At 38.0% G+C, this 15,747-nt stretch overlaps 1 protein-coding gene across 1 annotated transcript; it reads right to left on the bottom strand.

Moving 5' to 3' along the window:
* Nucleotides 1–7,290: 7,290 nt before the first annotated feature.
* Nucleotides 7,291–7,782, bottom strand: LOC145994057 (protein CFDP2-like). The gene has a single exon (XM_083130142.1). The coding sequence runs from the start codon at nucleotides 7,780–7,782 to the stop codon at nucleotides 7,291–7,293; it is 492 nt and encodes a 163-aa protein (XP_082986268.1).
* Nucleotides 7,783–15,747: the final 7,965 nt, after the last annotated feature.

A 15,747-nucleotide genomic window follows, 5' to 3' on the forward strand; every position in this document is an offset into this window, starting at 1 on the left:
TCAGTTTACCTAGGACTTTTTTGTTACGAGTTGGAATTCCAAATCTGTTGGGTTGAGGATACGCAGAAGTATCGAAATACTCAAGCATGAAGGATTTTTTACGTCTTCGTATAGGTTAGGTGTTTGTATGCTGTAAATAAAGCTGTCGGTGTCCGTGTACAAAAGTGATATTTTATCATTGTAGAAGGGTTTCATCACGTCATAATGAAATTCGAACATGTAAAGTTTCGTCAAGTCGAGAACCGTTGCGCCAACGTAAATTGGTTTTCTGAATTTCAACAATTTTATATCTAGATTGAAAAGTGCCAAATTCTCGTTGTAAATTTTTCTCGACTTGAATCTAGGATCGGCTATCCACTTCCGACATTTATTCTTATCGGAAATTAATTTCACGTCTACGTGCTTTCTAACATTCTCCATGGTCTTTCCGTACACCGCATTGTTCATTAATTTAAAGAAGTCCTTGTCTAAATCGGAAGTGGCAGCTGTTCTATGTTGTGTGTTAGTTTCTATGTAAGGTCTTAACCACGTGGAATGTTTAAACTTTAGTATTCTTCTAACATTTACTATCTGAACACCCTTCCCAATAAAAAACCGGAGATTCTTGTAGTGGACGACGTATCTCTGTTTAGGGTCCAATGTTAACAAAAGCTTGTCTTGAACCGAGTCGGGTGGACATTTGATTTCGGGAGTCGGAGGCAAATCCGAAAACATGTCGTGCAGGTGGTCGGAGAATTGGAGATCTACCTCTGAGAAGAAACCACACTCGCTATCGTCGAAATGAATAATGTCTATCGAAGTGGGATCTAACCATTCGAATCCCCCGTAAGGAAGTTTCTGAACCATGGCATGTCCGTAGAGATTATTAACGTCGGCGTAGAAGATGTAATTCGATGCTCGATTTGAATCGTAATCTTCTTTCATGTGTACGTTATTAGCTTTTGCATGTCTCTGTACGCATTGCACCATTCCACCTCGTATCCCTCTTTCGATAAATTGCAACATGTCAACGTCCGATATCAGTTTCAGCTTGACCTTTGTCTGGAATAACATTGCCGACCACGCTAATCCCGGTAGACTGTAGAAATACGCTGGATCTAATTTATAAATATTCGTTGCCGTTTTCCTGAACGCTTGAAAAACATCCGCGAGTATCGTCACGTCTAATTTTAAGTATGCGTCGTGGTAGTCTCCGAGTGTCCTACATTCTAATTTCTCCCACATGAGTTGCGCGTGTTGGTATTCTTCGTCCGTGATTCCTTTCTCTCTGAGTCTGCTGTAAAATTCTCTTGGAAGTGGAAGAGCGTCGTCGTTAAATTTAGAACCATCACTAACATATTCGTAAGGATAAATCCCTTTACGTCTAACGAGTTCTATGACTACGTTGGGAAAACTAGCTCTAGTTATTTTAAATTGATCGTCGGTGAGTTTGTTCGCTAAAGCATCCAGACTTGCAGAGAGAAATCTATACGAATCCAGGAAGCGCATCTCGATTGTATTTTTCGTTCCCGGAATCGACACTTGCTTGCTGAGACTAATGTAGCGTTCTTCATTCTCGGCAAAGACACCTATACGTTTCGGATCGTAGCCAAGATGTCTCACCAGGTGGTGAAAATCATATCCGCTTCCGTTGTGAAAGAATATGGGGATGAATTTAGGTTTCTGGATTTTAAGATTGCACGTGTTGCAAATTCCACCTATGTAGTTTCCGCTAAAATGATCGTGGTGGAATATTTTTTTGTTCTCATCAGTGAAACTTTGATCACATACCGGACACACCTCAGTGGAATTGTAATTTTGAAGTTCATTTTCAGTTAAAGGTGCCATCGGTTTTGATGTAAGCAGTACGCTACCAATTACCTCAACCTCCTCCACCATTTTTTCCAGGAAGTATTCGATTACATTTGGCCCGCGGTATATATATGCTTTATTTATTTTATCACGTCGCACAACAACATAGCCGAAACTATTAGGTTGATGAAGCTGGTACGGCGTTGTGGAGGAAATTTCAGGATCCGGTTCGCAGTAGGAGAGTGGTTTCAGGAAAGACTCGAAATCTGCGACGATGATTGCGGGATGTTCCAACAATGCTTTGTGCATTTTGAATTCTTCGACTTCGTTCGTTTCGGGCATCAACATTCTAGCCGGTCTGTTGTTGCCGCAATAAATTTTATGTTCGACAAGTTTATCGATAGCAATTTGACGTCCGGTGTAATTTTGATAATCGAGTTGTTTTCGATCGTCGAACATGGTTAGACATCTCGGACAAACTTCGATGCAATGTTCATGCTTGGTTGTTTGGCTTCCTAGTAATCGAGACATTGAACGAATTAGCGTGTAATGATAGACATCCTCGTTGGAAATGAGAAGGAGATTTATTACACAAGCATCGTCATCGTCGATATCGCTTATCCTGACGGGATGCACGAGATATTTATCTGACGTGAAGGAATATACATTAATAGCGATGCGTTTTCCTGCACGATTTTCGAACTTTGTTATATCCGACAATGTCACCGGGTATTCAATGTCAGACATTACACTTTGAAAGTCGGTCTCGTATTGTTTGTAATTAGAAACCTGTTCTGGATGATTTGACCAATGAACAGGATGCAGTGCAGCCAATATACACCAAAGGAAACACTTTTTAGCGCTGTTCTGTATATTTAACACAGCCCTCTTGTGTTGAATGTTCGGTGGAAAAGGAACGTAGCTGGATGCACGAAGAGGCGAGAATTGGTTCACGTAAACAGTTAACGTGTGAGGACTTCCACATAGAGACCATCCCGACCCTTTAGCCTCGAAATCGTCATGTTTCTTAACCAGCTCGTTGGAAACTTTATAATAGAAGTTGTCCAAATTTTCGACGTCAGCAAAATAAAGTGTCTGGTTTTTTGTACGATGATAAAAAATACTCGTTGTGCCATCAACTTTCTCGTATTCAGAAAACAGAACAACGTATACTTTTATAGAGTTGTTTTCAAGTTTATCTTTTAAAATATTTATTACAGATGTTTTCGTTTCATCCAAGAAACTAAGGATGTCACGGCCTGGTTCTGACTTAATTGAAAAATCCTGGAGTTGGTCGTTGAATGCAGATCTAATTGGTTTGCGTTCATTAGATAATTTAATTTGCTTGGAAGTGGAAGCTTCCGTTTCTGAATTATCGATTTTCCTTTTCGATGCTTGTCCGGTCGATGGTTTGCAAATTTTGAGGTGTTTACTTAAATGTGCAATGCTGATCATTTTTCCGCATCGAGCACAAGACTTAGAAGGTAAGGAACGATTAATTCTCGAACCTGTTTCGCTACATCTTGCCCTGTGCTTGCTAATATTAGTTTTAGATATTAATTTTTCGCAAGTAACACATTCGATCAAACTGGTGGATTCCATTATGCTTTCTCAGATCACACAAACCAAAAAGTCTAGTATATAGCGATACAATTTTCAGGTATGTTATTTATATAGAATTTCTTGGATGCGAATACAAAACTCAAGAATTCAATCTATTGTGAATACAATTTTCAGGTATGTTATTTTATATAGAATTTCTTGGGGTGATTACAAAACTCAAAAATTCAATCTACTGTAAATAGAATTTCAGGTATGTTATTTATATAGAATTTCTCGGGTGCGAATACAAAAATCAAAATTCAACTTAACGTGAATATAATTTCCAGGTATGTTATTTTATATAGAATTTCTCAGGGTGATTACAAAAATCAAAATTCAACTTAACGTGAATATAATTTCCAGGTATGTTATTGTATATAGAATTTCTCGGGGTAATTACAAAACTCAAAATCCGAGACAGTTCAGTTTTAACGTGTTCATATATGAAAAAAAAATGCAAAATACGCTTTGGATATTTCAACCAATCCACTTTACTAGATTGGAGAAACTATAACTATTGTTATTTGGAACCTTTAACCTTTTTTGGTGACGTAGAGTACGCGTAGAGAGGTTGGGTTTAGTGTGTCGGTCGAGTCTCGGTGTCCTCTGTCCTCCCATACCAAAATAAACATAGGTCGTCATGGAACAAAAAAAAATGTACCGAAAATTTTCTAAGTCCAGCGTTAAAAAAATCTTAAATTGCAAATATCTCGAAAATGGTAAGAGTTATCGAAAAAATATATCGAAAAACACCCCCATACGGCATCGTTAGATGCCCCCTGTCGATTTTGGAGGTGTAGAATAGGTATACCAAGTTTTGGTGGTCCTGGGGTCAAGGGGTAAGAAGTTAGCCCACCCCCTCCCAAAAACTTTGATCACTCGTAACTTTTGAACGAATAGTCGTAGAGAGGTCGGGTTTAGTGCGTCGGTCGAGTCTCGGTGTCCTCTGTCCACCCATACCAAAATAAACATAGGTCGTCATGGAACCATTTTTTGTTTTTCATCAATCGAAAATTTTCTAAGTCCAGCGTTAAAAAAATCTTAGGACAAAAAAAAAAACCTACAAAGACAGAGACATGGACATAGACATTACATATAGACATAGACATTACACATAGACATAGACATTAGACAACTTAACCTTACCCAACCGGGAACACGAGCCCGGGGACAGGGATAGGACCCCGGGGACAGGGGTCCAGGGACAAGGGGGGACCCCCGGGGACAGGGGGTGGTCACTCCTCCACAGCAGTGGTTGAACGCAGCTAATGATCGAATATTGTTTCCAATGTGCTTTGGATACATACATGAACACCATATATATATATATCAAGAACAACATATACATTAAACAACCCCGTTCAGAATCCGTAGACTCAACACAGAAAAGTAAATATACACACTGTTAAAGACTCCTAGACACGCTGAAAAACTTTCGACCACGACCGGGTTCGAACCTATAGGCCACACGTAGAACGAACAATGACAAGAACGAGTGAACGCCTTAACACGCCTTAACACGCACGGAGGAGAACCGAGAGAGGTCGTGTATAATTGTTCTTATATACCCAACAAAACTCAGAAACTGTCATACGCGAGAGCTATATTTTGCAACAACTATAATTACCCAACACTAGCAACAAGAACAAAAAAATATATCAATTACTTGTATAATATTAATTAGTAACTTTAGATAATATTAATTATTAGTTTTCAGTTGTAATTAATTTTAAAAAAACAATTAATAACATGTTAGGTGATGATAACCAAGTGCAAAAAGCATTGCATTTTTTTTTACACACAAACAAAGCACCACTTAGTTCACAAAACCTCTAACAGATGGCAGATAGTTACATGGTTCTAGTTAGGATGATGATTTTTGGGTTGTTGGATTGGGGTTGAAGAAGTCTATTTGTTGTAGTGACCAGAGTATTGTTTTTTTTTTTTTTGTTTTCTGTTCTCTTACGAGAATTAATATAGGTTGTCATAGAACCCTCCAATTCATGACTTAGGAAAAATCTGTTTGGTGATTCATCATGTACACCTATATGTGAGAAAAAGTATGAATAGAACCTATGATCGGAAATCCAAAATGGCGACCGGAAGTGGGGTTATATTGGAAACGGTAAGACTTAGGAGAAATATGTTTGCGGATTCATCACGTACACCTATATGTGAGAAAAAGTATGAATAGAACCTACGCTCGGAAATCCAAAATGGCGACCGGAAGTGGGGTTATCTTGGAAACGGTAAGACTTAGGAAAAATCTGTTTGGTGATTCATCATGTACACCTATATGTGAGAAAAAGTATGAATAGAACCTATGCTCGGAAATCCAAAATGGCGACCGGAAGTGGGGTTATCTTGGAAACGGTAAGACTTAGGAGAAATCTGTTTGGGGATTCATCACGTACGTCTATATGTAAGTAAAATATGAATAGAACCTATGCTCGGAAATCCAAAATGGCGACCGGAAGTGGGGTTATCTTGGAAACGGTAAGACTTAGGAAAAATCTGTTTGATTGCATTGAAAATTGTACTAAAACGCTAAAACAGCGACAAAAAATTGTCAAAATATATCAAAAAGTGATATTCAATTGATAAAAAAAGAGGATACCTACAAAGTATTATTTTGAAACAATAAGTAAGAAAAAAGGATAGGTTAAGTTATATCACGTAAGATCGTGGCATTCGTACCAAGTGTGAGGTGGGAAAAATGGGAAATTTTGCTAAAACATCGCTAAACGCTAAAACATCGACAAAAAATTGTCAAAATATGTCAAAAAGTGATATTCAATTGATAAAAAAAGAGGCTAAAAGAGGGCTCGTACCAAGTGTTGCGTTGAACCGGCCAACATACACTACTGGTATGATCATGTTTCTTTCCCAATCTTTGGGTATTTTAATTCTCTTCCATGCTTCATTACAAATCTTCCACAAACATTGTACAACTTTCTTTCCTCCCATCTTTATTAGTTCTGGGTATACTCCGTCTGCTCCTGCTGCTTTTCCTAATTTCACTCTCTTTATTGCATCCTCCGCTTCTTGCATTTGTATTTCATCTCTTGCATCCTCTTCTACATTTGCACTCTCTATTGCATCTTCATCATTCATCTTCCCATTTTCATCTCTAAATGTGTTTTCGTAATACTTACTCCATGTCTTCAATATATCTTCAGTTTCTGTTTGGATCTTTCCTGATTCATCTTCTATGTTTCTTATTCTCTTCCCGTATTTTTCTTTCATTGCTTTTATTGTCTGCCAGAACTTTCGACTATTCCCTTGATAGTTTTTATCTAATTCTAACCCAAACTCTTCCCATGATTCTTTCTTTGCTTGTCGGACTGCTTCTTTTGCTTCATTTCTCCTCTGAACATACTCATTCCATTTCTCCTCTGTTTTATTTTCCATATACCTCTTCCATGCTTGTTTCTTCCTTTTAACTATTTCTTTAACCAAGTTATTCCAACATCTTGATCTTTTCTTTTGATCTCCTACAGTTGTTAAGCCACGAACGTCTGTACCTGTTTTAATCAATACTCTTTTTAGAATATTCCATCTTTCTTCTAATTCTTCTTTGTCTTGGTTCTGGATACTTAGCTCTCTCTCTTTTGTTCAACTCTTCCTTCACTTGCCTTTTAAATTCCTTTTGCTTACATTCTGTCCTTAATTCTCCTATTTTAATTTTTGTGTACTTTACTTTTTGTATTTGTTTAGGTTCCTGAAATCTTGTTTTCATTATTAGTAATTTATGCTCGGTGCTTAGTTCTGCACTTCTGTACACTCTGACATGTTGTATTGCATACCTTGTATTTTCTGTGTAAGCAATTCTTGCTCTTCTCCTTTCTGCTACAAATGTTATTTTATGTATTGTTTTATGTGGAAAAAATGTATTTCCTATAAGTAATTATTGTCTATACAATATTCAATCATCCTCTCTCCATTGCCATTTTTCACTGTTTCTGCTGTATGCTTTCCCATACACTCGTTCCCCTTCTCTGATTCATTTCCAATTCTGGCATTCCAGTCTCCCATGATGATCACATGTCTAGCAAAGTCCTTAGCCTTATTTATAGTATCCTGTAGGTTGACATAGAAAATATCTTTTTCACATTCATTTGCATCCTCTGTAGGTGCATAGATCTGAATAAATGATATCTTCTCCTCCATTTCCATATCTACTCTTAATATTCTTGATGTAATTGGTTCCCAATTTACTATTTCCTTTGTACATTCTTCTACAAATATTATACCTACACCTTCTTTTGCTCTTGCTTTCCTATCTACTCCTGAGAATATTAAGGTATATTCCTTATTCATCAGCATCTCTCCTGATCCTTTCCTTTTGGTCTCGCTTATGCCTAAGATTTTAATCTTGTATTTTTCCATTTCTTCTATTATCTCATATTATTTTCCTGTCAGAGAGGTTATATTCCATGTTCCAATAATCATTTTACTTTTCTTGCCTTGTCGTTTCCATTTCACCTGTCCGGCATCTACCTTATGTCTTCTCTGAATACAATGAATTTCGACGCCACGTGGGTTATTAGCCCTACGGTGAGTCTAGCCGAATGAAGGGGTTGCCTTCTTACGGCTTTCCGGCCTGCCAGTTTGGAGGGTTTACTCCCTCGCAGTGTCACAGCCATTCTGTTGCTCCAACTCCGCCTGTGACTGTCTGGTTCTAGACTCTTTTGGACTGATGTCCTCATCGACTCTAGGCCAGTACTGAAGAGACTGATGCCCCTCTTCAGGGATTTTTATCGACTTCCCAGTCTAGATCCACAGTGTTTAGCGAAATCAGGGTCACCTCGAGAAGGATGTGTTCATCGAACACGCACTGCGGTCTTGGCAAGGGAGAGGTTACATGTTCACTTCACCTTACCCTGGGTCGCCCTTCGACCCCACATTTCATTACATTTCATGGTAAAATATCCGGTCGTTGCCCAACACTGCAACAATATCAGTAACCGCCCATGCATCATACGTTTTCCTAACTGTGCCGATGTCTTAATATTTGCCAAAAAAGTGTTCCATTGGCTGAGTGATTTATTTCACTTTTCCTCTCAGCAAACGTGTAGGGGGAGGGGGGGGCGGTGATGCCGATTGTTTCAGCAACGATTTTCTTGCTCGTGTGTGCCAATGGGGTGATTGCAGGCGAGAGTGAAAGTGGACCCATCTTCCTTTCCTTTGAAGTCTAAAATGGGGCAACCACTTCTGAATATATTCTTGAAAACTAACAAAAACCATAGGACAAGTAAAAAAAAGTGACCCCTCCCCTAAATATTGCCCGTATTATTGTCTGTTGCATAGTAAAACGTAAAGCAAGGGTAATTTTTTTCTTTATCTTCACACTGCTGATAAAAGTTCAGTCTTTGACAGTTGCGGTATCTTAAAATGTCTCTCCGTTCACCTGTTGCTCGAACTTCCAGCCCTCCTTGTTTTTACACTGCAGCTGGCGCCAGTGTTTTGTATAGCATCTGCAAAGCTGTCCCTTGGTGATAACAGCAATGACTCAAACAGGGCCAAGCAAAAAGTCATTGTTTTGAATCTCGCAAAGCTCTTTTGATTTGAAGATAACGAAATTGGATCTCCAGAAAGAAAAACCAGAGTTAAAACTGTAAATTTTATTTTGCATCTGACACAAGAATAAACTTTAACCCTGGGAGCGTGTTGGAAGGAAATGCACACAATATAATTGCTGCTTTTCTTCAGAACCATTCATGTGGGAGAAAAAAAAGTGCACAATGTAGGAATGGATGCTGAGGCAAATTTAAAAAAAAAACATTATTCAAGGGGAAAACGTTTGGAGGAGCGATTTGACATCGAGAATGCTCCTAAATCCTGTAACGAGTGCACTCACGGTCCCCGAAATGACGTGTCATTCATACCCCGGCAAGAGGCCAAACGTCGTTATGTGTACGGGAAACCGGTCGTGGCTCTTACGGTCCAGGTTTTCAAGTTCGGTACTGAGACGGTCGTTTATTGTCGTACTATTGCGAGGCGGAGATAAATACCTTGAAATGTTACACTGTTTTGTTTACCTTTGATATGTAGATTCGAACAATCATAACACACTAATAGCATAATATCCGATACCTGAAAAACGTCAAATAACAACACTGACGAACGGTAAAAAGTGAATATATATTGTAACAACAAAAAAATATTGCAATCAACAACTGTTTACAAAGCCTCCTCAAACGCTCACTCATTCACTCTTTCTCTCTTTCACACCTCTGAGGTATTTTTACATGTGAAGTATAGATACAAATCATGGATCTCATTAACATATAATTCCTTTTTAGTTTTAAACCTTAATGTGAATTTAGGGCAGTAGTGTAAAAGTATATACTACCATCTCGATAAATGATGAGCCCCCCTCAGGCAGATTTGGCTACACTTAAAACTAGCTCAAGATGTGCATATGAGCTTATTGCTCAAGTGTGGCACTCTGTCTAACCCAAGATTTTTGTAAAAATGCCCTCGGGAATTTCCCGTGAAATGATGAGCCCCCTCAGATTGATTTGGCTACACTTACAAAAGCTACATCTGCAAGATTGTTGTCCATAATCCTGTCAAAAATATGCCCTTCTTGATATTGATTTTGCTACACTTAAAACTAAGCCAAAAATGCTCATAAGAGCTTATTGCCTCTAGTGTAATACCCTGTCAAGTGTGCTTAAATACTTGACAGTCAGTTCAGAGAATTAATATGTTAACCTGAATATTTTAATTGGACACCAGGCCCAACTTGCATATCTAGTACTAAGACAATGTAATATGCAGAGGCTTTCTAGAATTGCTCTGTGACTCTCTCATTTCTTACATCATAAACATATGATTTTTCACCTATAAGAATAACACTACATATGGTATCATCAGGGAGTGTATCATGGAATCACAGATAATTTTAATGTTTGTCCTGTCATTAACCACAACCTGTTTCCTTTTTGAGGTGTTGATGACAAACATGGGTCTCTGTGTTTTGAATTCATCTGGTGAGTAATACATGTCTGTATTCCCGGTTGTGACCCTTTTGTAAGCTGTAAATGCCTCATATAATTTGAGGAAATCATCCTTGGACATGTCTAAATTGTAATTTTCTCTAGGAAACACCTCATTTCTGCCATTTTTAAGATATATGTTCATGATGTTGCAGCTATCAAATTTACTTGAATTTTTTTCTTGATTATTGTGTCTTCCAGTTTGAAACAGTACCACCACAAAATCTGGCATGTCATATTGTATACTGGAGAATGAGTTTGCAGCATCAAACTCATAATAGCTACCAGTGGCAGGCTTCTGGACACATTGATATGTGTAAAACTGTAAAGGCACCTGTGGATTTTTTAGGATATCTGCTTTGTATTTAAGAGCATAACTGGCTTCAGATTCAACTACTGGAATTCTTAGCTCCATAGTCTGAATAAGGCACTTGCCCTCATCAGGTAGGGTATTAGGCAGAGCTTCCCCGGTAGAATTTAATGTACTGTACCTCATCAAAGAATTATTATCATGGGCAGCTCTTCTAAATGTGATTCTTAAACCACCCTTCCACATAATATCTTTGTAATCTGAGAAGAATCCTGGCAACAGGCGCATGGGAAACAGCACTGTGTGGCTATTAGGTATAATTTTATCACCAGCCTCAAATCCACCTATTTTGTAGTATGATTCCTCTGTTTTGGATAATTATAGTGTGGCCAAAGCTATAGAGGTAATACCTGGGTAATCTACTCTGTTTATAACAACACCATGTTTTCTGATCTCAATTTCAGAGAACAGATGTGGCACAAAATTGTCTACCAATCTTATATTTGAATTTGCCGGATAATCTGTACCATCGAGCTTTACAACATCAAACTTGATGTATAGATCTGCTCTGTGGGGGTGTATAAAGCCATCTCCTACATCAAGATCAACCTCAATCTCTGTGTTGGGTTGATTTAAATTTGCAAAGGTCCTCCTGTTTGGAGGGAATGATTGTAGCTCATAACTCTCAATATTTTCCATTTTTTTGTATGTATTTTTATTTAAATATTAATTTCTATGATAGCAGTTGTTGTGGCTCCAGCAAAATCAACTAATTCTTCTTTTTCATTAGTGACCATCAATTCAATATAATCTATTCTATTATGGTACACAGGAAAATATAATGTTGGTGATGGAGTGTAGATGATCGGCTCCATAAATTCAGAGTTAGGTTTAAATGTTGCAATGATGCCAGTTTGTTTGTGAGTGCCTATGCCATCTGATTTGGTGATCATACCCTCGGCCACATTACAGTGAATATTCAGAGTCTCTATAGCTAAGAATTTAGGTATATTAATAGCAGTGTGTTTGATGGCTGGTTCAAGTTTTGTGTTGTTCTCAAAGCCTAACAGCTCTCCTATAGTACCCAGATCCACTGTTTCTGTAGCACACACAATCTCTACTCTGTGAGTGACAGAATTTTGAGTTAACACTATATCTCTGGGTAACTGAGCATTTAAAGTAGACAGATTATACTGCCCTGGAGTAATAACAATTTTTTGGTCACCAACTGCAATCTTGTTGTTATGGTGTGTAATATTGGGGATCAAGTACATGCCATAAAATGCTCTGAGAGCTATTGTTTTGGGATACACTATATCATCATGTAATCTAAGTTTCAATATTGAATTTTGGCTGGTGAGATGGAATACTCCCATGATGCCTCAGATACCACAAGGCCTTTTCAAAATCTTCAATTGATGGTTTATTTATTTGAGACAGATATCTAAGAACAGATAAACACACATGTCCACAATTAACATCTTTGAAGTTTTGAACACGGGCATTATTGTAATAAAGATTAGCTGATTTTAGATATTTTACTAAATTTTCAGGTGGAACACCTCCAACTGAATCAAACACAAATGCCTCATTTTTTAAATATTTAAGATAACAGATCCAGTGAGTGCCCTGATTTTTGTACTTATCCAAATTAACTATGCCACACTCTTTGTTGAGTGCTTGTTCTGGTAAAGAATCAGACATGTACACACCTCTAAAATTTTTGATGCCCAGTGGCTTGATTAAAGCTTCAATATCTTGGTTTGTAAGCGGCTCTTGTTTTTTTTAAACTTATTCATGGCTCTCTTAACACCTTTGCCTTGTTTCTCTATGGCCAGATTATGGCGCTTCAATTCATCTAATTCTGCCTTATTCTTCTTGGCATCTATTACTGTTTTTGCTATAGCAGCTGATCCCCCAGCCAAGCTGCCAACAGCCCCCAAAGCTGCTAAGATGGCCGGGTAGTAAATATGAAACCCCCCACATGTGATTTTTTTCTAGATTGCTGTAATTTTTTTTAATTGAGGGGTACTAAGTAATAATTTCATACCATGGCCCTTGGCAAGACAAGAATTTTTTTCTTGCGCTGCTTTTTTGTTAAAAGGCTATCAATAGTTTTAAGAGATTAAAGACCTGCATAAGGTATCTGATACATAACACCCTTGGCCTTCATCCTAGGTTTATTATATACATATTCTGGGATTACATAGCTTAATTAAGTGGCTTAAATTTATTTAATTTATCACAACCCCCACCCCAGTTTTTGTTTGGTGTTCATAGCTATGGTGGTCCCCAATGCTGCTATTCTCTCACCCAAAGAAGCATCTTTGCTTACAAATCTACCAAATGCAGCCTCTTCTAATTTCTTGTCTGCCACATGTCTCTTGTCAAGATCAGAATGTGTGTTGTATGCTATGTCATGGTCTCTACAAGCAGCATCTAGAGGATTAACACCAGGATCACCTCTGTTTAATCTATGGTCCAATTTTGTGCCTGGACCACAATACTGATAGCCTGGAATGTGTAGTTCAAATGGCAGCTTGTTTATGATGTCATTAACCAGCCCCCGACCCTCAGAGATATTCCAAAATTTAGGTGGTAGAGTATTAATAATTTTTATGAGATATCCAATCCCCTTAGTGTCATTCACTATAAAATTAGACAATTTGGTGCTTATCATGTCCATAATTCCAACCTTTTCATTGTAAAAATTGTGGTTGCCAGCATTTTCCTCCCCAGCTATCACCAGCAACCTATCTACAAGTTTCCTGACATCATCAACCCACACAAATTCTTTAGGCAGGGTATTGTACTGTTTGATCCCACTACCTGTCTTGATCTGTGACCATATGGGCTTGATTAAGTTGTTGTATTTTGCTCCACTGCTAGACTTGATTCTTTTTTGTGTGGGATCATTGTTCTGGTATAGAGCATCTGATTTTATTAATATTTCTTTGTAGTGCTCATAGTCTTGATCTGTATAGCTGCCAGGTCTCTTCCTTGTCATCAGTTCCCACAATCCAGGTGTGCCGGGGTACTTAACAAAAGCACCTTTTTCTCCGAGACGAGATTCTGAATATACAATCAGATCATCTCCCATAAATGTTACTCTGAAATTGCCAATTCTATGTATGATGCTACCATCACGCTCTGTGTCAGCATATAGGCCAAAATCCTCATCTTTGAGCTTCAATTCTTCGAGGAGCAATAGGACTAGGTGTTTGAATACTAGAAAGTGGGGTGATTGGATAATCTAATATGTTCCTAGCAGCTACAGGTACAAGCTTTGTGATCAAATTTTGATTTTGCTCTGTAACAGTTTTGATATTTTTACCTAATTCACTAATAGCATCAATAATAGGCTGTTCTGTTTGCTTGTGTTGTTCATAGATTCCTCGGTTCTCTGATTTCCATCCCTTAAATCTTTTTACAAGATAATCTCTTAATTTAAGATCATCAATAATTGGCGTTTTCATGGTTATTTATATATGTTTCAATGTCTAGAAAATTGTTGATTTTATTTCTGTATTTACCACTATTGGGTTTCCTTGTCATATCAATTGTGACAAACCCATAGCTGTCCTGGTTCCAGCACCTACTGCAAAACTTGGAAAAATTATTATTGTAGCTCAAGTCACCACCTACATATTCATCATGTATGTGTTTGAGGTTGGTATGATCTTGATGAAACACACATATAAAATTGCTGTAGTCTCGGATCAGCTGTGGGACTCCCCCATGGCGCAGTGGTAGCGTCATTGCCTTGTAATCAAGGGGTCCCGGGTTCGATACCCGGTGGAGGCACAAGTGGTTCGGATCCCACTTTAAATTGTAGGTCCAGTCCCGATTAGCCTTACTGTGCATAAAGTGGACCTAAAACACCAACTCAAACCAAACCAAATCGGATCAGCTGCTTGGGAATTTTAGAAAAAGTCTGTGCCAGGTAGAAGCAATCTATGTTTTTGTGTCGGCCCTGTGTAAAAAAATTTCTAACTTTGTATTGATTATCCAGTATAATGTCATCAAACACAACAACAGAGTTGTCAAGACATTCATGGAGTGGCTTAACATCTGGTTCAAAAGTGGTTATATCCAGTCCATCATATAGCTTCATCAGCTGCTGATATTTTAATTGTTCCAAGCTCTTAGAGAAAACATACAAGTGCCTGTTTTTCCAGTCTAACCAGTTGGGTGCCAATAAAAAATTATCAACCATTAGTGTAGTTTTTCCACAAGCCGATGGCCCAACAATAAGACATCTAATATTATCTGGCAGCAGGTTGCCATTTCTCTTATTCTGCTGTTCAGGATCTGGTAGTCTTTTTATAACATCCCAGGTGTTCATAGTATCACTTTGTCTGCCTCGATCCAGCTGTGTTCTAGAAGTCCTAGCCATTTCACCAGTATCTTGTTGCCTTTTCTGCGGATGATTTTTTCTATGAGATATGTGTCAGGCTGTTTAGTTTTGCTGAGTTCTTCTTCATAGAACCTGCCTTTGAGAATTTCTCCTCGGTGATCTTTTATTATATATGTGTTAGGGGTCCCAGGTTTAACATGAACCACTGTAAATAATTCAGTGCTCCAGTTTCTGGTAAAGCCTCTTATGAATATGTGCTTATATTTGCTGATTCTTACTTGATCACCAACCTTGTATTTGGCTTTTCTTGTTGTTTGCTGGTATCTAGGATAATAAACAGTACTGATCAATTTTTGCTCATCAGATGAAGTTACCTCACAGGGCTTCATGTTGATTGTGGAATGGATCGAGTTGTTATATCTATCTAGAAGTTCTGGTAGGATTGTAAGCCATTTATAATTACCTTGAAGGGTGAATTGTTTATACATATGATTTTTTAGGGTTTTGTTGAATCTTTCTACAATAGAGGCCTTGAGATCACTGCAACTCGAGTAATGTTGTATTGACTGGCTTTTAATAAATTGTTGGAACAGCAAATTATAAAATTCTTTGCCATTATCTGTTTGTAGATAGCGCGGTGATCTTCCACTCTGATTGATGATTGTCCTGAAGGCTTCTGTAAC

The sequence above is a fragment of the Lepisma saccharinum genome, chromosome 10 (assembly GCF_977018435.1).
Source record: "Lepisma saccharinum chromosome 10, izLepSacc3.1, whole genome shotgun sequence".
In the NCBI taxonomy this organism is placed as follows: Eukaryota; Metazoa; Arthropoda; class Insecta; order Zygentoma; family Lepismatidae; genus Lepisma; species Lepisma saccharinum.